Consider the following 27728-nt stretch of genomic DNA (forward strand, 5'->3'; position numbering starts at 1 on the left):
ATAACACATTATTATTATTATTATTTATATGGTTATTTGCTTATGACAATAACAAAACATTTTCAATGATATGACCCTTGCAAGCTGCAACCTTGATACTCATAGATGCATTCGAGATCAAAGTTGGAAGTTGATTTATCAACAACAGACAGATAAACACTCCGACCAATAAGTTGGCAAAGTTGGCAAAGTTGTCAAAAGGAGAGCTGATTCATGGGAAGGAATCAAACTGACAATGTACGCAGGATATGAAAAAAAAATCTTGAACAGAAGTCACTTGCCAAATTGTCTAAGAAAAACCTAGATGGTCTCTTTCTGATGTGCATGGGAAAACATTTTGAAAGGTATAAAGTGATATATGAGAACAGTTCTATTGTTATTAGTACATTGTTATCTTTATAATCATATTATATAAAAAAATATCTAAAATATTTACCAGAAACCCTGAGGATTCATCTAGGAGGCATCTGAGGCGACTGGTGAAGTTTCGGTCCAATGATGGCTCTGACTCTACAGAAATGAACAGACAAGGAATTCAGATGTTAAAATCACATTTTGGATTATCAGTAATACCGAGTAATAATAATATAGGATTTGTATAGTGTACGATTCCACCTTGCTAGGTGCTCAAGGCACTCATAACCCAGGCTAAGCTGGTATACAGATTCCAATTCGCACAGCTCTTTTGAAAAATAACTTCCTGCCGGTACCCATTTACCACACCTGGGTTGAGTGCAGCACAATGTGAGTAAATTTCTTGCTGAAGGAAAACAATGTAACGATGAATGACGAGGAAATTAGAATCACACAGTTAGTTTAAATTCTCAACAAGTCAACAAGGTCCCGTTTCACAAAGACTTGTAGCAATAATAAATGCACAATTCTTATTGTAACAAGTTATGTATCAGCCAATTAAATTGAACGATGTCAATAGCTTGAAACCATATTGCATATTTGTCATTATAACAAGTTTTGTGAAAGGGGCCCAGTTCTAATCTATAATAAATTCACAACAGCCTGGATGGGCAATAAATTTCTCATCTTTTGGAGTTCGTCTCATTTTAGAAATGTATTAACCCCCTGCATACTGGAAATGGGTAATCCCTGTACGAAGTCTATGCAGGGTGTTATATAACTTTTTAGAAGCACTTGTCCAGTCGGCCAAGTACATTTTTAAATAGTTGGAATATAGATGTACTTGCCCCAAAATCTATTTCACTTGCCCTGAAAAAATCCTTAAAAAAAGCTTTACCTCTTGAAAAGAAAATTTTGCGGTTTTATAGACCATTGACATATTTTTTCTCTCTTTTGACATTAACTGATATACCTTGCTTTGTATTAACCCCCTACATATTGTATTTCTTTTTCAAAAGTGATTTTATCTTGCCTGCCATGATCAAAATTAGGGTCAATATATCATATCGACCCTGGTTTTGGTCATTCTACGGTGAGAATTTTGTTTGCCCTATTCGGGCAAGTAGTTTTGGTCTTTACTTCAAAACACTTGCCCGACTCTAACTTTTACTTGCCCCGGGCAATCGGGCAAGTGCTTATGTAGCACCCTGAGTCTATGGGAATAATAGAATTCTGTGGCGAGTGGGTTGTTAATACCTGCATTGTTTGTTATGTAAGTTGCAGAGACTTCATACTAGGCCTGTTACACCATTTCAGAATCAAGAAGAATCAGCAGAAATGAAATGACAGTTGTACGGGTGACAAGACATTGAGAGAAGATTGCCTACGATTTTTAGTGATTTTCAATTTTTGTGTGCCTTTCATTGAATTTTTTGATGTCTACGATACCCCTGCCAACACAAGTAGTGCATCTAATTTTTTTCTGAAGGAGAGCAGCAATAGACATTCTACTACGATCGATGAACAGGCTTAGGCTGTGTTTATGCTTCCACTTTTCAGGCCAGAATCAGCGTTTCCAAACGCGATTAGTCCAAAACACGGTTGCGTCCATGCTTACTTTCATTTAAACGCTGTTTCAAAACGCCGATCGTAAACTCACAAAAAGGTGCGTTTGTAAACGTCGTTTGACCAGAATCAGGCTTTCTGGGGAAGTATAAACAGAACCACGATCGTAAACGTGTTTAAATTACGTCATTTGGTACATGCTTCCAGTGAGATGAAAATCCGCGGGCAAATACAGTCGCATTGCTCCATTTTATCAACACTCGAAATAAAAACTTTAGAAAAAAGGCGAGCCCAATTTGACCTCGCTTTCCTGCGAAGCCAGCTGGAGATCGTGATTTCGCCTCTGAAAAGTAAGCATAAACAGCACTCCCAGAACCACGTTTACGATCGGTGTTTTGAATCGACGTTTGAAAACGCTGATTCTGTCCTCGCAATGGAAGCATAAACACACCCTTAGTTCTACAACATCGTTGGAGTAAACTAAACTAAACGACATGTGCTCCTGCGACAATTGCTAAGTGCTTAGTTTCGTCTAAGATGTAGGGTTAGGGTTGCAATAGGGTTTTATGTTAGGTTTAGGGTAGGGTATAGTGTTGAATCAACCCCTACAGAAATTTTCAAGCTTGCGGAAAGCGTGCGACTAGCTTGCGCAAGCTTGCGGCATGCTAGTAACTAGCATGCGGCTAGCTTAATAAGCGTGTAATATGTGTGCAGAGTAATAGTTAAGCGATCTTTTAGCGAGCAGGGACTGTTCGCTAGCATGCACTCGCTTATTAAGCGAGCGCCCTGCTAGTCGCATGCTAGTTACTAGCAAGCGGCACGCTTAAATTTCTGTAGGGGAAGGGTTGAAGGTGGTCATTTGATTAACGTGTGGAATTAAAGGGGAAGTTCACCCTGACAAAAAGTTTATTGTAAAAATAGCAGAAAAAATAATAAAAAATATTGCCGAAGGTTTGAGAAAAATTCATCAAATAATTAAAAAGTTATTAGAATTTCAATTATTCGATTTGTGACGTCATATGCGAGCAGCATTCCTACATAGCGAATGGTAAAAAATCAATGAAATGTCATTTTCTCAGAAAATTGAAAATGGTTTTCACTGTAGCTTTTGTATATCAATAGACAAATCATTTCACACCCGATCATGAATAGAAAACAAAATTAAGTTATCAGGAACCATACAAAATTTGGAATTAATGCATTTCATATTACATAACACATGGGGCAGCTGCTCGTTTATGACGTCACAAACCCAAAACTTTGAACTCTAATAACTTCCTTACTCTTTAACGGATTTTCCTCAAACCTTCACCAATATTTTTTACTATTTTTTCTGCTATTTTTACGACAGAGTTTTCTTCAGGGTGAACTTCCCCTTTAAGAGCGGAGCAATTGCCCCTTGATCAAATATCATGAAACGGTTGTACAATCATCACCTGGTCAAGCCCGCCCACCCCCCCCCCCCCCCATCGTACGAATACTTAAGATTTTATTCAGAATGCCGTAAGAATGTACTTTGAACACATTCAATATTCTTTCCACTTCGAATGCACCTAAAGCAGTGGTAACATGGCCGAACCATACAGTACGACCACAGGAATTGGTCCAAATATTTTGAAAACAGAATTTCTAAGATGTCCCTTATACCATGGTCACATTTGCTCTACGGCGGCCGTAGGGCGAGTCGAAATCAGCCGTTTTATTCATTTTTATTCAAACCACCTATATTTAGCTGGTACAAAAATGTTAAAACGGCTGTTTTTTACTCGCCGTACGGCCGCCGTAGAACAAATGTGACCATGGTATTAGGGACATTTAAGAATATAGCACAAATTTTCATTCTGACTCAACTGCAGCTCAAAACGACTATCAAATTAAATTAATGCAATAATCAACACATTTTGAATGCATTTTTGTATTGATTTTTTTTACTATATAAATAAATACCACTGAATTGCAGATATTTCCCAAGTCAAAGAATATGACACTTGTATGTCATCATGACATATAATAAGAAATTGTTTATCTGATAAAAAACGATTGGGGCTACTTCTAAGAGATACTCATCAACCAATTCTTACAGATAAATGATCAATCTGAATGATATATTACTCACTATAGATAACATACAAAAGAATACAGGATATGATGTAACATCATAATCAATATTACAAGTTCAAAATTAAAAATTTGGTGCTCACTGGGCACTCGCCGCCAGTGGCTCATGCACAGTGCGGCATCTATCTAAAGAAACCTCACAAGCCCTGCATTTCCACTAATGCACTCAGCTGCATGCATTATTTTTTTTGGTCAAGCAAACATTTTGAAATTGTCTGACATCCACGCCCGCATCATGATAGGAAGTCCTAAAGCCACGCACCAAATTAAGAGGTGTTCGGAAAACACAGCTGGATTTTCATATTTGTGAGTTTTGTGATATTTTCTTCTTGGTGTATGATCATTAAAATTATTATTGAGATTCCTATTTTCTTCTTTGTTTTTATACATGTAGCTCATTTATTTTATTGGGATTGACATTTGAAATGTTATGAGGCCCATTTTTAATCCCACCACTTTCTGTTCTTTCCCGTATTTACAACATACCCTTTTGTATTTGTGTTTTGTATTTTTGAATGCTTTTTCATGCTAATTGTACCAATATTTTTATCAGATTGTGGAAATTCATATATCTTAATCTAAATCTAGAAATGTTCAACAATAAGACAAGAAACTGTATGAAAATGTTTATAAGAGATTTTTTTTACTATATAATGATTTTTTTGGTGGCTATCTAAAGATTGTTGCACGCACATTAAAAATCAGATTTGATAAAAAAAACATGTCAATAACTGAGGGGGAGATATATCATAAAGCTATCTGTTTTTCAAGATAAAGTTTGCAGGCTTACTTGTCAGCTAATCCTTGATTTGCTGTGCATAATTTCATGAAAATTGTAATTTTTCTACAGATTAACATGAAGGAAAAGATTATTCAACAGAAGTGCATTAGATGTCTGGTTTTGCATACAGATGAAATCATTAAATTATTATATATAAAGTAAGCCTACATTATTTTTCAAAAGAGAGCAGAAAAGTGAATCTGCAATAACAATGACTTTGTTAGACTTTCATCATGCCATCAAACAGAATTAATATATTTTTTATGTATTTACGACATTTGTTCTTCAACTTGAGGTTGTAACTATGTCATGCGGATACCTATCTACAAGTTCTGCTTCTTCAGGCATCGTAACCATTTTTTAACTCTGTATTATATTGTTCTTTGAATATTACTGTATATTTATCTTGTTTTTAAAGTGGTTGAATTTAATAAATGAAATGAAATAAAAACAATTGTAAGGGTGGACTATCCTGTTCACAAACTGTCAAGAACATACAAATAAAAAAGTTTCCATATCTTTTTTAACCATGAAATGAACAATATCACACATGTGCATAGTATATAATGGCCAATAGATGTACTATTGGCAGGCACGTCGTGGTCTAGTGGTTCTGACTCTCGCCTTTCAAACAGAGGGTCTTGGGTTCGAATCCTAACCATGGCTTGTTTTCCTTCAGCAAGAAATTTATCCGCAATGTGCTGCACTCGACCCAGGTGAGGTGAATGGGTACCCGACAGGATTTATTCCTTGCATGCACTGAGCGCCGGTGATGGCAGCTCAAGCTAAAGCCAGGGTAATAATAGCAGCGCTTTGTATCCTCAGACAAAAGGCGCTTTATAAGTACCGCTTTCATAATTACTACTATATCATAGATCCATTTGGATTAATCATGACATAGTTTTCAAAGCTAATGATATATTGATATCACAATACCTTGTTGTGCCAATTCAAACATTTGTATTTCCCGTGTAATAAGGATCTCTCTTTGGGAGTACATTGTTGCTTTGTAAATATGACTGCATTTATGTCATTTTGAACATATAAATCTAACCTCACCCATACTACATTTAAAAAAAGTCCTTCCTAGATTACACAATACTGACTCATCCAGACCCTTAGTCTCCTTTTCATAGGATGCACTTTGCCTTTTGCCACTCGACTCCAATATCACACACATACACCATAAGATACTAATGAAGCGAGCACCCAATGAGTTGATGAGATCTGCAGATGTTGTTCATTAGGATGATGTAAAAAACATGCCGCTAATTAAAAGAACAAGAAAGGCCATGAAAATACAATTTCTTGCGTTAAAAATTACTCTCCATATTCCCATAGCTAAGAAGGCTGTGCCCTTGTAATGTGAGTTGATAAGGCTCCTAATGAAATAATTTGCAACAAAATCTGGGGTACGTCCTGATTACAAGACAGGTGTCATTCTTATTTGTGCAATGATATCGTTGTGTTTAAAGAAGGTTCGGGGTAATAAAGTCGATAACATAACCAATATCTTGACCATACTTGTAAAAATTTTGGCAGAATATCAGTACAAATATGATTGAACAATCATGTAAAGATATAGCTTTCTCATCGAAGAAATACGAAACAAAAACAAACCATCTACCTTGCTATCAAAAAGATTAGTAGTGCATACCTTCAGAAGAAAATATAAAAAGGAAAAATAAAGATTATTCAACTATTAAAAAGTCGGCAAGTTGTCATGATTATCAATCCTTCTTAAATTGCAATGCAAAGTTTTTGCCTAATTCTTAAGTTGTTCCCCTATTCCTCTAACATTTTGTCGTGATTGTCACTCAATTCCTAAGCTAAAATGGAAGTGTTTATTTGCTTCAGTTAGTATGTAATTTTTGTTCTATTTCATGCCATTTTACGACTTTTCATGAAAGGGTTTGAACTTTGGACTTGATTACAGTTGATTGATATCTTTAACTCTGAAGACATTTCCCCATCAAGAATGGAAACTTTGTTACAAAAAAAGCATCTTTGACTATTAAAGTTCATTAATTTGTTCTTCCTGATTTGCTCAATTAGTTTTCCTCTTCAAAGACTTAGTGCAAATAGAAATAGAATGCAAGCGGACCACAGAATAAAGTGCATAAAACCGAACCTAGCTGCATAATACAACATCATGTACCACAAAATGTCAGTGTATTCAGGAACATACGGTAGGGTAATCGGCTTAACAAGGAAAACCCTTCATCCGTGCTAGCCCAGAGATGCAACTCATTTGACACGATGTCTCATGTAACATGTGATTTAATGACGCGACTCTCTAAAGCCGTGGGTGCTCATAGGCTCAGCCCTTAAATGAGTTTTCAGCTCATTTGCAGAAAGCCTCTTTGCTTCATGAAGTGCACAGAGGCGATTGTTGGGTTTAAGGTCATGCTTATAGACTGACGTTCCTTCCCTGATGATGTCTCAATCACCTCTTGTTTACCCTATATGCTACTTTTACACATCTTACTGTGGCTGCGTTCAATCGACACCTTTTTTTTACTATAGTATAATATGTTAAAATATGAAAATACTTACCATGATTTTCTTATTTACGAGATAACTGGATATACCCATTTGATTTGCTAGTTCATTACGATAAACCTGCGTGCCGAATATAGAGTACACAATTTTTCCTGCGCGCGCGCTGCATCTCCCTACCAACGCACTATCCCAAGATCGTCGCGCAATTTGGCGTCCATTTCCTCTCATGAGCCTGCGGGCAAGACATGTTGTCACACAAGGCGAGGGGTAGGAGGGAGGGCTCAAATGGGTATATCCAGTTATCTCGTAAATAAGAAAATCATGGTAAGTATTTTCATAATTTACATCAATAACTGGGATATACCCATTTGATTTGCTAGACCAACACGGATTCAACGTGAAGGGAGGCATGTCTAGACTAAGAAGTGCGTTAAAATAGGGAGATGAAGACACAAAGGCCGTTGCCTTGCGGACAGGGGAGGCGATAAAGCCTCATGTGAAGAAGTCCTTAAGAGCAAGGAGTGAAGGAAAGAGGGGCGTCAATAGGCGGACCTCGAGAAGTCGTGAACGACGATTCCAAGAAAGAGCCCAAGAAGAATGATACTAAGTATCATGGGCCCTCGGCCTAGTGTCAGGAGAACAACATCACCAGCTGACTAGAGCGTAAAATTCGGAATTTGTTGAAAATTTCAACAAGAATCGTGATCGGAAAACTGTAGCTTTAAGGCTCAGTAAGTGATCAATCGAACAATCTGAGAAGGCGAGAGATCTCAGGAGCCTCCGCGTGGGAGAAAGCGCCCAGAATTCGATATCTGTCTCAAATGCGTGAGGGCAGAATATCTGCAGAGTTCTGATAGAGAGCTGTGGCAGAAGTTACTAGCGGTCCGAAGGGGACTAGGAACGACGGAGAGTAGGGATTTAAGAAGAAAACCACTCGTAAGGCAGTCGAGGGTCGAGAAAGCGACTGAGTGCCATCCTTTTAATAAGAAATGCCGCGGACCTGCTGCCTATGTAGAATAAAGCAGTCTGGTTAAAATAGCTCAACCGGGCGTGTCAGAGGAACAGCGCGGTACACATCACGACAAAAGTGTGATGGACCGAGTGATCGAGAGAGAACTCAGGATCCCCTTTCTCCCGTACTGATCGAAGCACCCATCTGAGGGTGCAGTACCCGCGGTGGAAGAGGTGGCTTGGCTCAAGCCACCATTGCCGAGAGAGCCCGTGAGGCTAGGCTGCGATGGATGACCGCCGGGCGGGGGAATCCCTAGCAGCAGCAAGTGTACGCCAGAGGGAGCTGGCGAAAAGTCTCTGTCATGATCCTACGTGAAGGCGACAATCAAGAGATGTTCTAACGAACAGACATCGCCAGATATGATACCTCAACAGTACGTTCCCAACGGAATCGAATGAGGTAGCAACGGCCCTGTCCTATCAAGTTAGGGACGGAAACTGGCTAAGAGTGTCGATGTCCTCGCTTGAAGAAACAAGCGAAGGAGGAGGGAGACTTGAGGAAAATAATCACAAAAATTTCCATCAGTCTGCGGTGAGAACCAGTTGTTTATGAAAACAGCCACAAGGCCTGGTCTCTCAGGTGATCGTAAGAGCAAGCACCGCCGGCGCCGGTTGCGGCAGCGTGGAACAGTCCGATATCGGAGAATAAGGAGTTCCAAAAAGCTGCGGGGGGCGGCAAAAATGACGCCCTAAGCAGTGGGGGATGAGCATCTAAGTTTCTAAAAGAACTCCAGTGAAGTAAATCACTTACATGGAGAGACTCATCCACAGTCGGCCCGAGAAAAAGCGGGTCGTAGTGATTGTGGTTAGGTAGGCATAAGCATACATGCATCCACGGTTACATCATCCTCGGTCGTGCGGTGACCATGGCCACATGCATTGCATGGAGGGAGGATGAAAGCAGCATGCGAGGCGACTCGAGTGTGCCGAGTGAAAAAGCTTCTAAATAAGAAGACGGTTCGACAAATGGGCACGGTAAGACATCCACCGTAGACCACTCCACACAAGGAGGAAACGGCGGAGACGCCCGCAAGCTTGACCCACATAGAGGGCAGTCTATAAGATAGACTGTTAGAGCTCGACCGATGGTCTGAAGGCGTACTGTTTGGTGTAAACTCGCCGACCCGGTACGGTGGGTGTGCCCAGAAAGTAGGCATAGAATGCCGACAGAGAAGTCTGGGGCTTTAAACAAGCTTGAACGCACGTACATAGCCAATAATCTCATGAGATGTACGGCGGTTTCTTTCCTCCGAGATGATGCTTACCCGACCGGGAGGGACTCGGGGAACAGCTGTGAATGTCAACAGGAGGGATATCTAGCATATGAAAAGCTGATTCCCTCCAGGTATTCGGTGCGGGTGCTTTGGGCGGTGTCCGGCTGGACGACCGGTGATGGCAGCTCGGGCAGGGCTCGAACGAGCCGCCCGAATACGAGACAATAGGTTAACATAACCATAATGCACCGGGTGGTGAAGGCGTAGCGATTACTAAGCACAGGAGAACTTTAAATCGCCGTGACATTCAGATCCGATATACATACTCATAAGTTCGGAGAGCTATGAGGTAGTGAGACATACCGCTGAGCGGTGATGGTGCTCATATCGGAGTCGCCCTCTCTTCAGCGGCGATCGCTGGAGGACGGGTGTCTGTACTAGCCCTGACTCTGGCCTTGCAAGGGTAGGAGCTAAGTAAGACAGGGCACCCTTACTTTCGAATAGAAAGTGAGGTTCAGGCCAGAAACCGACGGTCCCGTCGCCTGGGCGGACGGACCGCGGACGTGATAGGTTACCCCCTCAAAGTAGCCAAACATTCTCACGAGAGAAGTGCGGCATGCGGTATGTAAGAGATTCTTACCTCCAATCTACGGGCCCGCTTAGGGGGTAGAATGGAGAGAGTTACCGCTGAAGGAGTCGTCGCCGTACGTGGGCTTGACGTAGAGGGCGAATTCGGGAGTACCTGCATAAAAAGGGGAATACCCATGCAGGTAACTCGCCGATGGCTCCCCGGGGTGCGGGTTGGCGAGAGAAGTCTCAATCCGCTCAATACCCGACGCCGGCAATAAGACCGCGGCGGTCTTATAATGACGGAGAACACGAGGATAAGAACCCGTAATGCTCGGGGACGCATAGATGCAGCCTGAACGGATGCAACGTCCAGCCGTCGGTCACCGAGAGCTTGCCGACATATTGATGCTTGAAAGCCGTATGTCGGAAGCACCTGCATAGAAACGGGGGTCACCGTGTAGGTGAACAGCGTTTCAATAAATGCCCGGTGTGAGAGGACAGGTGATTGCTTGAGCCGCACAGTGCTTAGCAAGGCGGCTGAAGCTGATATGAAGCGTGGGTGAATTACCCGCACTGCTCATGGGAGTATGTGCGACGCCTGACCCACAAATATCGGGAGTCTGGTGACATAATGGAGGGCGATGCCCGTATGTCGATAACACCTGTGTATTAGCGGGGATTTCCCTTGCAGGTGCGTGAGCCGGCGAATCATGAAATCGCCGGTGACTCTCCGAGGCGCAAGATGGCGAATGTCTGCTTAACCTGCCCGGTGCTCGACACGGCGGTTTTAGCTGACAGGGAGCATGAGGATAAAGATCCGTGATGCTCGAGGGCGTTCTGTTGTAACATGAAGTTACGACGCCTGGCCATCGGCACAAGAATCAGAAAGAAAGGTCTGCCCGCAAAGTGGGATTAGCGACCTAGACTTTCTTCTTGTTATTCCTCTTCTGTGCGGCCCCCGCCGGGGGGCAGAAGAGGGAACAATCATCGGGAGTCTGGCGACATAGTGGCGGGCGACGCCCGTATGTCGATAGCACCTGTGTATTAGCGGGGATTTCCCTTGCAGGTGCGTGGGCCGGCGAATCATATTGCCGGTGACTCTCCGAGGTGCGAGACGGCGATTGTCTGCTTGACCTGCCTGGTGCTCGACACGGCGGTTTTAGCTGACAGAGAGCATTAGGATGAAGATCCGTGGTGCTCGAGGGCGTTCTGTTGTAACATGAAGTTACGACGCCTGGCCGTCGGCACAAGAATCAGAAGGGAAGGTCTGCCCGCACAGCGGGGTTAGCGACCTAGAATTTCTTCTTCTTCTTCCTCTTCTATGCGGCCCCCGCCGGGGGGCAGAAGAGGGTATAATGATCGGGAGTCTGGTGACATAATGGCGGGCGACGCCCGTATGTCGATAGCACCTGTGTATTAGCGGGAATTTCCCTTGCAGGTGCGTGAGCCGGCGAAACATGATATTGCCGGTGACTCTCCGAGGTGTGTTGGATGGCCGGTGTCTGCTTGATCCGCTCGGTTGGTAGTACCGTCGGCTGAAGCAGGCAAGCCTGGGGGTAAAAACCCGCAGTGCTGGAGGGCACTCTAGATTAGCTTGAGAAGCTGAGAGGCCTGGCCATCAAAAGAATCAGAGGACAGACCGCCCGACGGAGCGGGGCTTACGTCTGTGGTTCTCCTCTTCTTCTTTTCTTCTTCTTCGGTTGCTCCGGCGCCGGAGCGGAAGAAGGGACAAGAGGCTGGGCTGCGCCTGTCTTCCTCTCCTTAGCTCTCCCACAGGGAGAGCCAGCCGAGGACCAGACGCTGGACCAGAGGCTGGACCAAAGGCTGGACCAGAGACTGGACTGCGCCTGTCTTCCTCTCCTTAGCTCTCCCACGGGGAGAGCTAGCCGAGCGAGAGGAGGCGTCGGCCGAATCTGACGGCGTCAGATTGAATTGAGAGTCCGACACGGTCGGACTCAGGTGCCTCTTCCGACTAGGGGCTGGTAGCCCTTTGCCGACGCTCCCTAGAGGGGTCTTACACGGCATCGAGCCTAGTCTTTGCCGGGTGGAGAGACCCGTGCTCTCCCCCCGGACTTTAGGTGACCCGATGGCCGGTGGGTCTGACAGCCCTAGAGGAGTCGCCGTTTTCTGTACTAGTGCGACGCTCCCCAATAAGGTTCAGGTTCCGGGACGGAAGCCTTGGCCATCACCGTGCGGGCACGTGGTCGCAAATCCACGGTTCCACCCTTATTAAGCGGGGCACGTGAACGCGCGTCCACGGTTCCACCCCTTTGAGAGCCCACGGGGCTCTGACTCTGTTCTCGCTATCTATACTACCTGTGGTGGGGGATAAGACCCCGGTGTCGGGCCCCGAAACAGCAGTCGCCTGAGGCTCTTCAGAAAGAGAGTCCGAAAGGCTCATTATTGCCGTAGGGTGATCTAGTAGTAAGATAAAAAAACAGAGAAGCAAAGGGGGTAGGGGGGGTAACAAACCCCAACCCAGAAGACAAGGACCTCAAAAAGCGGACTTTTGAGAGTCAAAAACGGATCTCACAAGGATGATACAAGGTAAAATCCCAGAACAAAGGAAACAGTAATAATTAAGAATTATTAAGAGACACTGTCCCTGAAGTCCGTTAGAAAAATTAATTATTTGATTATCACAACAAGAATCTGCTTCCGCCAAAATTCTGAAAAGAAGGAAGGGGGGAAGCATCTAAAAAGAAGAAAACACTAAGTTTTTTTTTTTTTGTTTTGTTGTGTCCACCTGTTCAAAAGAAAAAAAAAAAATTTTTCTTGAGGTGAGGATCAGCTAAGGAAAAAAGGGGAGTAAGATTCCCTTTCTTTTTTTTTTTTTTTTTTTATAAACAAGAAGTTTAAGAAAAAAAAAAATTATAAGTCCAGAGACCGGTAGCTGACTTGAAAAGGAAGGGGGGAAAAACAAGATAGCTTTCCCGAGAAGGAAGGCCGAGTCAACGGCGACGAACGCTGACAGGAGACGGCTTCCTAAAAAAAAAATTCTAAGTATTCTTGTGAAGGAAAGAAAATAATTTTTTTTTTTTTTAATTAATTGAATAATTAATCAATTAATAAACACAAGAACAAAGGATTGATTGAAACAAAAGAACAATCAACTAACTCGAAACAAGAAACAAAGAACTTGAATCGAGGCAAAGGAGCAAGTCAAGAATTAAAAGAATCAATCAATTAATTAATTAATCAATTAACCAATTAATTCAATTAATAAATACAAGAACAAAGGATTGATTGAAACAAAAGAACAATCAACTAACTCGAAACAAGAGACAAAGAACTTGAAACGAGGCTGGAATACGACGCTCCTAACGTCCTACAGAACCTATCTGTGGAGAAATAAATCAATTAAATTCACGACGAGTCGTATAAACGAAGAAGTCAGTGAATAAAAAGAATTAAAAGAATTAAAAAGGAGCGAAGACAACGCCCGAGCAGGAAGGCGCGGAGCTATGGGGCGGAGAGGTGAAGACAACCCGCCTGTGAGAAACGTATCTTTAAAAAACACACTCACGAAGAGGGACAAGAAACGTTAAAATAATATCACGGAAGCTCTGCGCGACGTGATAATCCTATAACAATCTTAGATGAGAGAAAATAAGATTGAAATAAGGGAAGAATTGCACAATAAAGTATCCAAACGGAAAACAGAAATGCAATTTTGAGAGTGTACTTAGCTTGCGACTGCACTCGACCGCAGGCGAAAGTAAAAGAGGAAATGGACGCCAAATTGCGCGACGATCTTGGGATAGTGCGTTGGTAGGGAGATGCAGCGCGCGCGCAGGAAAAATTGTGTACTCTATATTCGGCACGCAGGTTCATCGTAATGAACTAGCAAATCAAATGGGTATATCCCAGTTATTGATGTAAATAAAACATTTGGTTCCAACCACTGTTGCGTTCACTCAATTATTTTTGTAGACGTCCTAAAAAAAAATTGTCTTTCAAAATGTGGAGCGTTGTGGCCCAGTGGATTAGTCTTCAGACTTTGAAACAGAGGGTTGTGGGTTCGAATCCCAGCCATGGTGTAATTTCCTTCAGCAAGAAACTGATCCACAATGTGCTGCACTCAACCCAGGTGAGGTAAATGGGTAACAGTAGGAAGTAATTCCTTAAAAAGCTGTGTGCGCTATGAACGCCTAGCTTAGCGTGGTAATATAGGAGCGCCTTGAGCACCTAACAAGGTGGATATGAGCGCAATATAAATACCCTATATTATTATCAAAATGCAAACAATACATACTGACAAAAGATGCAATTTGAAAAGAGATTATGCATGATTTGTGATGTTCACTTAAGAAGTTTGATTTAACTTTGAATCTTTCTCCCCCTGCTTTACCCATAACAATGTTAATTCCTATTTTCTTATTGTTTTTGCTACCATACTTTTTATTTGAAAGTTGAGTATAATTTGTTTTGATATCATTTCAATTTAATAACAGGGTATGTAACTTGGTCATCACTGGTACCTGTGTTCCTATTGTGATGCAGATGGAAGTCATCTCAATATTTTCATAGTCATCATCAGCACCACCATCATCATCATCATCGTCATCATCACCATAAATATCATCATCATCATCATCATCACCATTATCATCATCATCGTCATCATCACCATAATTATCATCATCATCATCAACACCATCATTTATCATCTTCACATCGTCATCATCACCATAATTTCATTATCATCATCATCATCACCACCACCACCATCACCATCATCAACACCATCATTTATCATCTTCACATCCAATCCATTGCCTTCATTACCATTCATTTCAGGGGGTACATCTTGGTCATCGCTGCAGCCATTGGAACTTGTGAGACTCCTCTGGGTCACATCCTGTGAGCAGGTTGTGGGTGGGCACACCAGGAGCTGCTTCTGGAAGTCCTCCCGATCTTCCTTGTGGATCAGCTCAAAGACATTCTGGTGCATGATGTCTGCCTGTACAGTGAAGAAACGAGTGAAGGTACAAGGTAAGGATTTATTCTTCAATTAGGCAATGCCCGTTGAGAGCTGCTTCAAGAAGTCCTTTCAATCTTTCTTGTGAGAGCTGCTTCAAGAAGTCCTTTCAATCTTTCTTGTGGATCAGCTCAAAGACATTCTAGTGCATGAAGTCTGCCTGTACAGTGAAGAAACATGTGAAGGTAGAAAATAAGGATTTATTCTTTAATTAGGCAATGCCCATTGTGAGCTGCTGATCAAGAAGTCCTCTCAATCTTCCTTGTGGATCAGCTCAAAGACATTCTGGTGCATGATGTCCGCCTGTACAGTGAAGAAACGTGTGAAGTACAAGGTAAGGATTTATTCTTCAATTAGGCAATGCCCATTGAAAGCTGCTTCAAGAAGTCCTCTCAATCTTCCTTGTGGATCGGCTCAAAGGCATTCTGGTGCATGATGTCCGCCTGTACAGTGAAGAAACATATGAAGGTACAAATTAAGGATTTATTCTTCAATTAGGCAATGCCCATTGAAAGCTGCTTCAAGAAGTCCTCTCAATCTTCCTTGTGGATCGGCTCAAAGGCATTCTGATGCATGATATTTGCCTGTGTAGTAAAGAAGACAAGTCTGAAGAAAATCATTAATTCATATTCATTCTTCAAATTGGCAATGAGTCTACCTTTACATTCAAGCAAAGACATGTGAAGGTTTATAATAATCATTATTTCAGATTCATTCTTGAAATACACGCAATTCAAAACTATCCTTCCTGTAGAGTTAAGGAAACAGTACAAGTCTAAGACAAAAAGGCCAATTAATCTACACAGAGATATTCTTCAGTTCTTTGTTTTGTTTAAAAGATACGGGTCACGGTGTCACTCGAGGAAAAACCTAAAAATTCTGAACAAAAGCAATCACAATGTAACAAAATCTATCAAAGCTTGCAACAACAGGAAGAAAATTATAAAAAGGAAGGATTTGAACTTTAGAAAAAAAGAGACAAAAAATTCAACGCAAACCAGAGACCATGATACTTCCCGTGCCTTGATCAACATCATTTTTTTAGGGGGGGGGGGTAAATTAGTTCTAAATTTTAGTTTTAGGGCCTTAAAGTGATTGGTTAACATTGGTTTGACTTTTAAAAAATCTGAGCTAGAAGGTCACACTTGTCACCTGTGTCTGTGATATGTTCCAAAAATGAAGCCCAGAAAAAATTGTGTTCGAAAATGATTATTTAGTGCTTCAAAAATTGAAATATAAAGTGACCGGAAACACCATCTTAATTTCATCCCATACACTTATGTGTATTATTTAGGTGTCTATAAGATGCCTATTTACACGAATCGGGGCTTGCCTTGTAGTTTTAGCTTTTCATTCTCAATAATGGCTGTTTTCAGGGTTTATTAGTTCTAATACATGCACTTGTACACATGTTTCATCTTGGTTTGAGAATTTTTTAATCAGCTGCTCACAAAGTTAAACAATACTTTTAAAACGTTGAATATACATGAATGAGATGCACTAACCCCTTTGAAGTCATCGGGAGCATTGGAATGATTTTAACAATTCCATATGCTGGTATTTAACTATTACATTTATCAATTTTATTAATTTTTGTTCAGGTTTAAAAAATTGGGTTGATTGGTTAAAAAACATTAAAAAAATTATTTTTCCTTTGCCAGCATCATGTGGCTACCTTATCCTATCGCTTGTAATTGTTCTTTCTTTGTGTATTGACTACCGGGGTATGCCAAATAACGTAATAAGAAGAAGAGGAAGAAGAAGAAAGTGATGAAATCAATTAATTTTACCTCAGTTTCTTCCCAAGCTTGCCCAATAAATGGTTTGTAACAAACCAAAAAAAAAAAAAAATTTATTTTCAGGAGCTACTTTTAACAACATTAATATGCATAGGGATGTCAGTTGGAATTGATCAGAGGGCCTGAAAATCACCTAGAATACAATATTTTGTATATAAAAATGCTAAAACTATGGCCTGAAAGTAAATTGCCAGAGTCTGAATTCAGGCTTTTGCCTGAAAACTGGCATTCCTGGGGCCTGTTGCAGAAAGAGTTGCGTTTAAACGCAAGTCAGAAAATCAAACGCAAGTCCCAAATGCACGCTGTTGATTGGTTGAAAATCAAGTTGCGCATGATTTTCAGAGTTGCAATCGATTGCAACTCTTTCTGACAACTGGCATCCCAGATCTGCAACATTGGATAAGCTTTAACATTGAAGTGAATGGGAATTTTTCAGGGCTCTTTATTTTATTTTTTTCCAAGGCTCTGTGTGCATTTCCTGGGCAAAATTAACTAAAACACCCGATTATCTTTTTCCCTGGGTTGTACATACAATCATAAATATACAATCACCGTCACCATTGATCTCCTTGTCATAAGGTTCCAAGTATTCATTTTTTCGCCAGACTTGCCTTGGACTGTGCCCAATGTACGAACTCCCATTCACGAGGTGAGGGTTCTGCTTATTTAGCGACAAGCCCAGCAAGCTTCATATCTGTCTGTACACATGAAAGTATTTTTTTTAGTCATTTTCTGTAGTGTCTGGTGCTATGCCCATTTATACCGTTACATATATTGATAGCAAATTAAAGCTCAAAACATTCCATGCCTTTTGACCATTCAAGCTTCCGTTTCACTCTGTTTGATTTATCTTCTGTCCATTCTTGGGTTTGTTCTTGAGAGATGCAAGTCAAGAGAAATTTGATCCCTGAGCTTAATGAGCCTCGGAATCTTATAAGCAACCGATTAAAAGTGAAATGATCACGGTGGTTGGATCTACGATTGACGTGATCCATATCCGAAATTAGTTTACCAACAATCAAAATCATTCTCTTGGAAAACTGGTTATCAGCTGAGCATTTGATAGCTCCCCAAATGTGAAATACAAACCATTGAAATTCAGAATGTGAGGTTTTCTTGCACCTTTTACCCATAAATGAATTATTCAGCATGAAATCCTCCAGAAGCCCACATAATTTTGAATGGCTTGTGAAGAAGCGTCAAGGCAATTAGTTATCAAGTGAAAAGATTGACAGCCTGATGTTCCAAGCTAGTGACATTACATAAAAATGCCAGTGAATTTCATATGTAAATTTCCTTATTTGAATGAAATTCCTGTCTTATGACCACATAGCATCAATGGTTGTCAGTTCGATGGGTGTATTCACAAGACCTGAAAACCACCTACACTTACTTCTAAATTGATCTTCACATGTTCACAATAATTCTTGGAAGCTACAGTAATGAATATCAATTACAAACATTCACCTGAAAGATCAATTTCAAGTGTAGTAATCAAGTTGCACTTTCTGTTGCAAGAGCCTGACAATTAATTGGAAGACTGACCACTTTGAAGACCTAATATTAACTTTAAATTGATTTAATGTTTTGAAATGCTCCATATCTTGTAAAACTACTCACCAATCAAACAATCAATACATCAATCAAACTGTGCCAAGTCTTACAGTAAAAATCCCAATAAAGAGGTAATGTGCGGCTTGAATGACTTTACTGCATTCCACATATATATTGAAGGTACCGTAATAAACCATTTCTTCTCCAAAGGGAGGGGGCGCTCTTTAATACACATGTTTAAATTGGATTCCAAAACAGCAATACAGTTTGCTGCCTCCCCTCCCCACCCCATTCCTGGGGTCAATCAGTCCACCCCCCCCCAGCCTCCCCATCCTTGGGTCAGTCAGTCCATCATTCAATCAAACCAACGTAACTTACATCTTGGAATACAAGATACTCTTGTACAGAGTGTGATGTGTTTCTTGATGCATGTGTGTACAACAATACATTTGTTGCCTTCCCCCACCCCCCTAACTCCAGGATAAGTCAATCCAGCAAACACCCCCCCCCCCTCGTTTAAAGGGGAAGTTTACCCTGACAAAAAGTTTATTGTAAAAATAGCAGAAAAAATAATAAACAAGTGGAATGCCTCTGGCCGTCTCACCTGCACCACACGGTTCAATATAGCAGCAGTGCTGACTTTGAATACTACTCTAACTCGCACAAGATGTTCAGTGATACATGGTTACTCTTATGTCCACTTTTTATGAACTAGACCAATAAACTTACAGAGATATGATGTTTATTCAACAAAAAACCCCAACATGGCCAAAGTTCATTGACCTTACATGACCTGTGACCTTGATCATGTGACCTGAAACTCGCACAGGATGTTCAGTGATACTTGATTACTCTTATGTACAAGTTTCATGAATCAGATCCATAAACTTTCAAAGTTATGATGGTAATTCAACAGATACACCCAGTTCGGCCAAAGTTCATTGACCTTTGACCTTGGTCATGTGACCTGAAATGCGCACAGGATGTTCAGAGATACTTGATTACTATAATATCCAAGTTTAATGAACTAGACCAATAAACTTTCAAAGTTATGATGGTAATTCAACAGATACCCCAATTCGGCCAAAGTTCATTGACCCTAAATGACCTTTGACCTTAATCATGAGACCTGAAACTTGCACAAAATGTTCAGTGATGCTTGATTACTATTATGTCCAAGTTTCATGAATCAGATCCATAAACTTTCAAAGTTATGATGGGAATTCAACAGATTTCCGCAATTCGGCCAAAGTTCATTGACCCTAAATGACCTTTGACCTTGGACATGTGACGTGAAACTCATGCAGGATGTTCAGCGATACTTGATTAACCTTATGTCCAAGTTTCATGAACTAGGTCCATATATTTTCTAAGTTATGATGACATTTCAAAAACTTAACCTCAGGTTAAGATTTCGATGTTGATCCCTCCAACATGGTCTAAGTTCATTGACCCTAAATGACCTTTGACCTTGGTCATGTGACATGAAACTCTAATAGGATGTTCAGTAATACTTGAATAACCTTATGGCCAAGTTTTATTAACTAGGTCCATATACTTTCTAAGTTATGACGTCATTTCAAAAACTTAACCTCAGGTTAAGATTTGATGTTGACGCCGCCACCGCCGTCGCCGCCGCCGTCGGAAAAGCGGCGCCTATAGTCTCACTCTGCTTCGCAGGTGAGACAAAAATATTGCCGAAGGTTTGAGAAAAATTCATCAAATAATTAAAAAGTTATTACAATTTCAATTATTTGATTTGTGACGTCATATGCGAGCAGCATTCCTACATAGCGAATGGTAAAAAATCAACGAAATGTCATTTTCTCAGAAAATTGAAAATGGTTTTCACTGTAACTTTTGTATATCAATAGACAAATCGTTTCACACCCGATCATGAAAAGAAAACAAAATTAAGTCATCAGGAACCATACAAAATTTGAAATTCATACATTTTATATTACATAACACATGGGGCAGCTGCTCGTTTATGACGTCACAAATCCAAAATTTTGAACTCTAAGAACTTTCTTACTCTTTAACGGATTTTCCTCAAACCTTCACCAATATTTTTTACTATTTTTTCTGCTATTTTTACAACAAAGTTTTCTTCAGGGTGAACTTCCCCTTTAATCAAGCCACCATAACTTACATCCCGGAATCAAACATACTCCTGTACAAAGGTTGATGTGTTTCTTGATGCAAGTGTGCACAACTTTATTGCCCCCCACACCTTTTGGGAAAGTCGGTCCATCCTCCCTACCCCTGAGGTTGGTCAGTCTATCATTTAATCAAGCCATCATAACTTACATCTTGGAATCCAAGATACTCCTGTACAGATGGTGAGGCATAGAAGATCTGTCCATCATTCTGGATCACAATGATGAACCCATTTAGAGCCTGAAACAAGAACAACAGTTAGAGTCAACTGTAAAAGCCATTTTATAAGGAATATGCTGTCCTACCGTCAAAGGAAGTGCCTCCCTATCCCCCACCCACCCCCTACCCTCACTCACAAGGCAAAATAATAACCATTTCACATATTTTCTATAATTCTATAATCCATATTTGCTTAGACCAAAGGCCGTATATACGGGATTGGTGTCCAACGGGTTGAGCCCGGCACAATCCCATTTTTAAAGAAATTATATCAATAGCATTTGACATGAACAATTTTGACTCATCAGCTTAACAATCAAAGTTCAGAACACTGTCGTTAAAATAGTGTTATAAAATCCTAATTCCATTCTAAATCATAATGGCGTCACGACCAACTGCAACTTAATGCTGATTTAGACTTTAACATTAATATGACCACAAGACTTGCAGCAAAGCTGAACTATAATGTTAGTATACTAAGCATTGTGCCAAACTTCAAATAAAATAATTTTGATTCTCGGATTTTTTTAAATTCAATGCAAAATGAGAATCGTTCAAAAATCATGTCAAGGTCAGATCATGTAGTGTTCGGTTGGTTTTAAACAACTGTACCGGCCGCACGGAAACGTTTTAGGAGGCATGTTACAAACAGCAATGTTGCGGCATTGCCTAATGTCACAACAATGTGTTATTTACATCTTGGACCAACGTTAGACATCACAATCTGAAAGATGTGACTTGGCCTACTGTGGGGCCAGTACTGGTCATTGCAGTTGGATTCCACCAGCTGCTATTAAAACACCATTGAAATTGAAAAGAAGCAAGATTCTATCTTGGTTCATAGCTCACCTGCATGTACATCTGAGCCTCTTCTTCCAGGAGGATGGCATCCTCGGTCTTCTGCCCGTTGCCATCGGTAACGGTCAGGGATGGAGACCCGGAAGAGGAGGCGGGGCAGGTAAGGAAGCGAGCAAGGCCAACGTTGGAGGAACTAGTCTGGAAGAGATCCTTGTCATGTGCGCCTGAGGAGTTGATAAAAGAGGAAGAGAAGAAGAAGGAGAAAGATAAGAAATGGGTAAAGTTCACATTCCTTACAGTATATTAAACAAGGTTATCAGATTTATGAATGCCATTGTCTGCAGAAGAGGAACTTAAAGCCATAATCTAAGTTTTAAACATTGAAAAAACAAAGCAGTGTGATCCGTCATGCTCTCGGGGAAAATGTTGAAAGGTCTGCCAGAGATTTCAATTGAAACTGTTAAAAGCTACTGAAATCCTTGCCTATGATAGGCTAAAAACACTCTAGCCTATCAAAATCACTGGCAAGATGGTAGGCCTATATAAAAATCCTCCCCCCCCCCCCCCCCCCGTGTAGGTCGGTGTAGGTAATGTAATGAAACAAGAAAGACCTGAAAAAGCCCATAGATATCAAAACGACCATCTTGTGCTTTATAACGTCTTAAAAAATACATTGAGTGATCAAAACATGAGTATCTCATCCCATGCAACTAACTTCAACTTTACATATATATACTGATTCACACCCAAGGATTGTATAATTGTTCATGTCAGAATTCTATTTGAATTTGGTATCTCCGTCATCACTTGCTACATTATCAAATGCCTGCACATCATTGATTAACTATACATCTACAATCACTTATACACCAAACAGGCCAACATTTATAAATAACATACAATATTCACAAGTGAATCCCTTTAAAAGTAATATGAAACTTCAGTGTTTGTTCAGATAAAAATACATTGATAATGACACAAGATACATAGTATAATGTCAACAGTCTTTGGAAATTACTGTTAGAGAATGAAAATAATAAAAGCACCCCCTCCCTATTTTAACTGAAGGATAAGGATGAGATAAAGAATTGGGTGTTTTATGCTTTGTAATTTCGTTACTTCTTAAAACCCTTTCAAAATGTTTTCAGAGATTTCTTTTACAAGGCCAAGCTATTCTAAACCTTATGAAGTTTATTTTTTTATTATTTTTAGCTTATTATTTGCAGCTGGTCGTATTCTTATATCAGCTTTGAATTTCAATGCAACTTTTTAACCTTTTCAGGACCTTGATGTAAAACAGATTTTTTAATACTTATCTTATGTTTTTCCTGAATAAATATATTTCAATAAATATACAATTAATTTCAAATTTCATGCTTGATATACTTTGTTCAGTACTAATACTATCTACTATAAAAGTCAGGCATGATGACATTGCACAGCACGAACAACTGTCAGGTGTGTTATTCTTATTTTTTCTTGCAGGGCTAGTAAAGTAAGGACAAGTTGGAAGGGCTAGGCCCTTTGATAAGCCAGTGTATGAATTTTGAAGTCGGGTCTAACCCTGCCAAAAATTCAAAATATCTGTTTGTATTGTATATTTCTATGTTTCATATTTTGCTTTCATAATAAAGAAAAATACTTCAAAATACTTTATCATTCCCATACAATTATGAACAATTTGGGTGTCATATGAGCTAATAAATTGGATGTATACTGTTAGGGATTTGTGCCCGACTTGGCTCTCCATAGTTACACCATAACTTTTAACCAGGTTTAATTTACATGTAAACCCGAGTTCAGAATATAGGCCAATGTGAGTCAGTCTAGTACTGCTGGTGGGGCAAAGAAATCCTTTAGCCCCACCAATAGATAATTAGGACAAAACCTGATTTTACAATCACAGCACATTCGCACCAATATCATAGCATTATAAGTATAACCGTAATTCTGTATTATGCAAAAGTCTGTCTCATAAAACATGGGATGCACTTTGAAACCAACAAAAATGCATCATACATAATGAATGGTAGTCACCCAACTAAACTTTATAGACCGGAATACATGCCACCCATTTCCATTGTATTTTGACAGAAAGTTGTATTGTGAAAAGAATGATTAAAGTGGGAGAAGAAAGGGAACCATTTTTTCTTCTGGAAGGGAATAAGTATCATGCATAGGTCATCCTTTGTGGAATACACAACCAGTGATATTTTTATTTGAAAGGGAATATTCAGTGCAGGGTAAGATAGAACAGGTCCAAAGAGGGGAGAAGAGGGGGGGGTAGAGAGGATGGAGGGAGAGAAGAGGGATGAGGGGCGAAAAGAAAGAGTAGGGAGGAGGAAGGAACAAAGCAAAAAGATGGAGAGGGAAAAGAAAGAGGAGGGCTGAAGGAAGGAAGGGGGAAGAAGGAAAAGGGGAGGGGAGAAGACGGGAAAAGGAAATGAGGGGAAGAGGGATTGAAAGGGAGGATTAAGGATTGAAAATGAGCAGATCGGGAGAAAGGTGGAGAAGGGGGATGGGGAGGGAGAGAGAAGTGGGATGAAGAGGCAGAGGAGAAGAGGGATGAGGTATGGCGGAGAAGACGGAAGAGATGAGGGAGGGGAGAAGAGAAATGTAGAGGGAGACGAGAGATAAGGTGGTGCTGCACCTTCCCAAGTTTCTAAATCTCAAGATTTTACCCCGATCGGCCCTCTTCATGATTAATCTTAATTTAAGAACCCCATCTCCACCATCGCAATAAGAGCGATTCCTGCTGGAGCGAGAAATCGATGCATTATGGTCTCACGACGTGAATAAATAAGCACGAGTGCGTCTGCACCTGCGAATTAGCCCGATAATTCACAAAAAAACGCACTATTTTCCAAATAATCCCCAGTTGACCGGCGATTGCAATCTTGAGATTAATCCTAATAACTGGCGCGATAATTGCGTCTCCATTGCAAATAGTCTCGAGATCGTTCAGAACGGGATAACTTGCCGGATCAGGAATAGTGCGCTAATTTGAAAACTCAGGATGGTGCAGGCAGTCCTAGAAAGGAAGAAGGCAAGGAAGAAGAGAGGGGTAGAAGGATACTGATGAGAAGGGCAAGGAGGGAGAGGGCAAAGAGGGAGAAGTTACAATGAACACTTTTTATTTAAATAAACATGACAGAAATCTTGAGACATGATGTTAAGGGCTATTCCCAATCTTATTTCTTCAGAAAAGATGAGATCACATCGAAAGTTACTAAACTACTATCCCGGCTGTAAAGAAGTTAACTCATAGCATGCTATGAAGAACTGTGCTCTGCTGCATATGTATCATGACGTTGAACATGAAATCAACGACTTTGGCATGTCTTAAGGATGAAAACAAATCAGGAAACAACACTCCCAAATCAGTCCTTGCCAGAAAAATTAAGACAAGACGCTTTCCGCAAAAAACAATCTCAAGATGTTTCATCAGCGCAACGATGACTCTCCAGACGTCCAAGCGAAGCCCGGACTAAATGAGTAAAACATGTCCGCATTGGCACGCAATCCCCTCCGCTCAGTAATCACCTCAGCACAAAAACAGAAACACATTCAGACACATTTACCCATTTTTCTCACTGTCAGGATCGTGATCACTGTCGACCCCACCCCTGTCTCATTCCGTCTTCTATGCACTAACTTTCTATCACTGTTACAGTCACACCAACGAAACTGACTCCAAACCAACAGATGGTATGTCATTCAAAATTACCAAAAAAAAGAATCTTTGGTTGACATTGGTTAATTTCTTTGTATTCTTCATTTTGGATTTTTAAGGATTGTTTTACGAGAAAAAGATTCAACTTCTCCCCCTCCCTAAAAATCTGAAAAGCAGAAATAAAAAGGGTTATCACAGTTCCAGGTGCAGGGGTCTAGAGCTATCTTGAGTACAAGTGCATTTGTGGGTCTTTCATCAAGTTTGTATAAAGTATAATTGGGAAAAGAACTTATATCAGTAGACCTACATTTGCAGTCATTTAAGATAATTTATTGGTTGTTAATATAAAAAAAACAGTTACCATCCCAGTACATCGTTCTAAATGCCTTGATGAGGCAAGGGACAAATTATTCAAAGGAATTGAGGCCAAAATCAAGAGAGAACATCCATGGAATCCATAAAATGTAGAGCAACATGTGAGAATGCAGTACAAGCAGTTGTCTGCCTGGAATTATAGAATGATTTTGTAATAAAATACTCCCGGAGAAAAATAAATAGCACATGTTTGTAAATGAAAGTATCTGTAGTATGTGTAGCAACTGCATCGGAGATCCCTACAACGGGTCGGACGGATGCTGAATTGATGACTGGCGAAGTTTCGCTCGTCATCCCCTAGACGTGGCATTGATGAGGGCGATAATTGAAGAACTGGGAGCAACTGTCATGACGAGAAAATCAAACCGACAGCAGACAAACATTTCCAGATTGGCCGGGATGTGATGAATCTAGACCTGTATCCCTCTTGTGGGCTCTCTTCATCTACTATCTGTCTGGCTTTCAGTGCGTGCGTTTTCCTCGTCCCTGCTTCAGGACCCTAGAAATATGTCTCTTTCTCTCTCTCTCATTCTATTCCTCCCTCTGTCTACTCTCTCATCCCATCTGTCCCCTCAACCCTGCCTCTCCCATTACATTCCCATCCCATCTCTCCCCCCCTCCCCACTCTTCCCTCACCCCATTTCGCTTCTCTCCTTTCCTTATCCCTTTCCACCCCCCCCCCCCTCTGTCCCACTACATTCCTCGTCCCAATCTCTCTCTTCACCCAAACCCCCACCCCAAATACATTATCTCATCCCATCTTTCTCCTCACCCCACCCTTCCTCTCCCAATACATTCCCTAGTCCCAATCTCTCTCCTCACCCAAACCCCCACCCCAAATACATTATTTCATTCCATCTTTCTCCTCACCCCACCCCCACCCTTTCTCTCCTGATACATTCCCTCCTCCCAATCTTTCTTTTTTAGTAACCCAAACTTCCACCCCAAATACATTATCTCATCCCATCTCTCTCCTCACCCCATCCTTACCAGCCCCCATCCTTCTACCCCTCCCCTCTCTCTCTCACACACACACACACCCTCTTTGCTTTTTCTCTCTCTCCCTCTATCTCCCCCTCCTTCGGGCTCTCCCCGAAATGTCTCATCAGCCCTGATTTGGGTCCCAGTACTGTGTCATTAATCATACAAATGTCACTTTCAATCTCGGAGGTATATATGGTTTTCCTATATCTCTTTCTTATCAGATCCTTCCCATCCTTTCCCTGTTTTTTATTTCTTCTTCTGATCGTTATTCCTTCCCTGGGTCTCAAAGTTGTCTGCTTGCCAAAAAAAATTCTGCGCGTGATCTAATCAAACCCAGCATAACATTTTACGACTGAAATCCCCTTTTCGTAGATGTGTCCAAGAAAATTATAAACAAAATTGCATGGCATGTACCTGGAGTGTATTGCCAATTTTTGCATAAAGAAATGGTAGCATTCATATTAAGAATCCTACTCGATTATACTAAGATTTACAATACTAAGCTCTTCAAAATCTTTACTCTAATAATGAGTGGATTTGTAAAATTCACTCAATGACAGAAATTCATTCTTAATTGAGTGAACTTATTCACACTCTCCAGTGAGTGAACCATTCACTCAATTTTCTTTATTAGAGAGTATCCTCATGTCGGTGCATGAATGCCTTTAGTTACAATCAATTGTAATTTTCAATCATAACACTGTAAGTGCCCTGGGATCAAACTTACATAAATGGTAACAGGGCTCAGCAGCCAATCAAAATCAAGGTTTCCATTGTTGTTACAACACATACAAGACTTGTGAACCAGGGCCCTGTAAAACTGAATTATGATATTCACAGCCAATTGCAAAAAGCACACATGCAATCAAGTACAAAATTGCAATAAATTGCCAGAATTGTGAGGGAGTTTCGGAGCCACGTTGACTTACGAATTACGATTGATTGAAAGTTCCTTGCAATGCCCCATAAGACTTGTAGAAAGTCCTGGAGGAAGTCCTGGATATGACTTGGGAGAGGCATGAGAAGAGGAAATATCATGGGTTAGATCCTGTAGGATGGGTAGGATACA

At 40.8% G+C, this 27728-nt stretch overlaps 1 protein-coding gene across 1 annotated transcript in view; it reads right to left on the minus strand.

The window, feature by feature from the left end:
- LOC121412949 overlaps nt 1–27728 on the minus strand; it is a 125216-nt gene that overhangs the window by 15776 nt on the left and 81712 nt on the right. The window contains exons 4-7 of the mRNA XM_041605711.1: nt 21679–21919; nt 20761–20850; nt 14905–15079; nt 437–510 (exon numbers count right to left, since the gene is read on the minus strand). Coding sequence (XP_041461645.1) covers nt 437–510; nt 14905–15079; nt 20761–20850; nt 21679–21919 — 580 coding nt within the window. The remainder of the gene's footprint in view (nt 1–436; nt 511–14904; nt 15080–20760; nt 20851–21678; nt 21920–27728) is intronic.

The sequence above is a fragment of the Lytechinus variegatus genome, chromosome 4 (genome assembly GCF_018143015.1).
Source record: "Lytechinus variegatus isolate NC3 chromosome 4, Lvar_3.0, whole genome shotgun sequence".
Lineage (NCBI taxonomy): Eukaryota > Metazoa > Echinodermata > Echinoidea > Temnopleuroida > Toxopneustidae > Lytechinus > Lytechinus variegatus.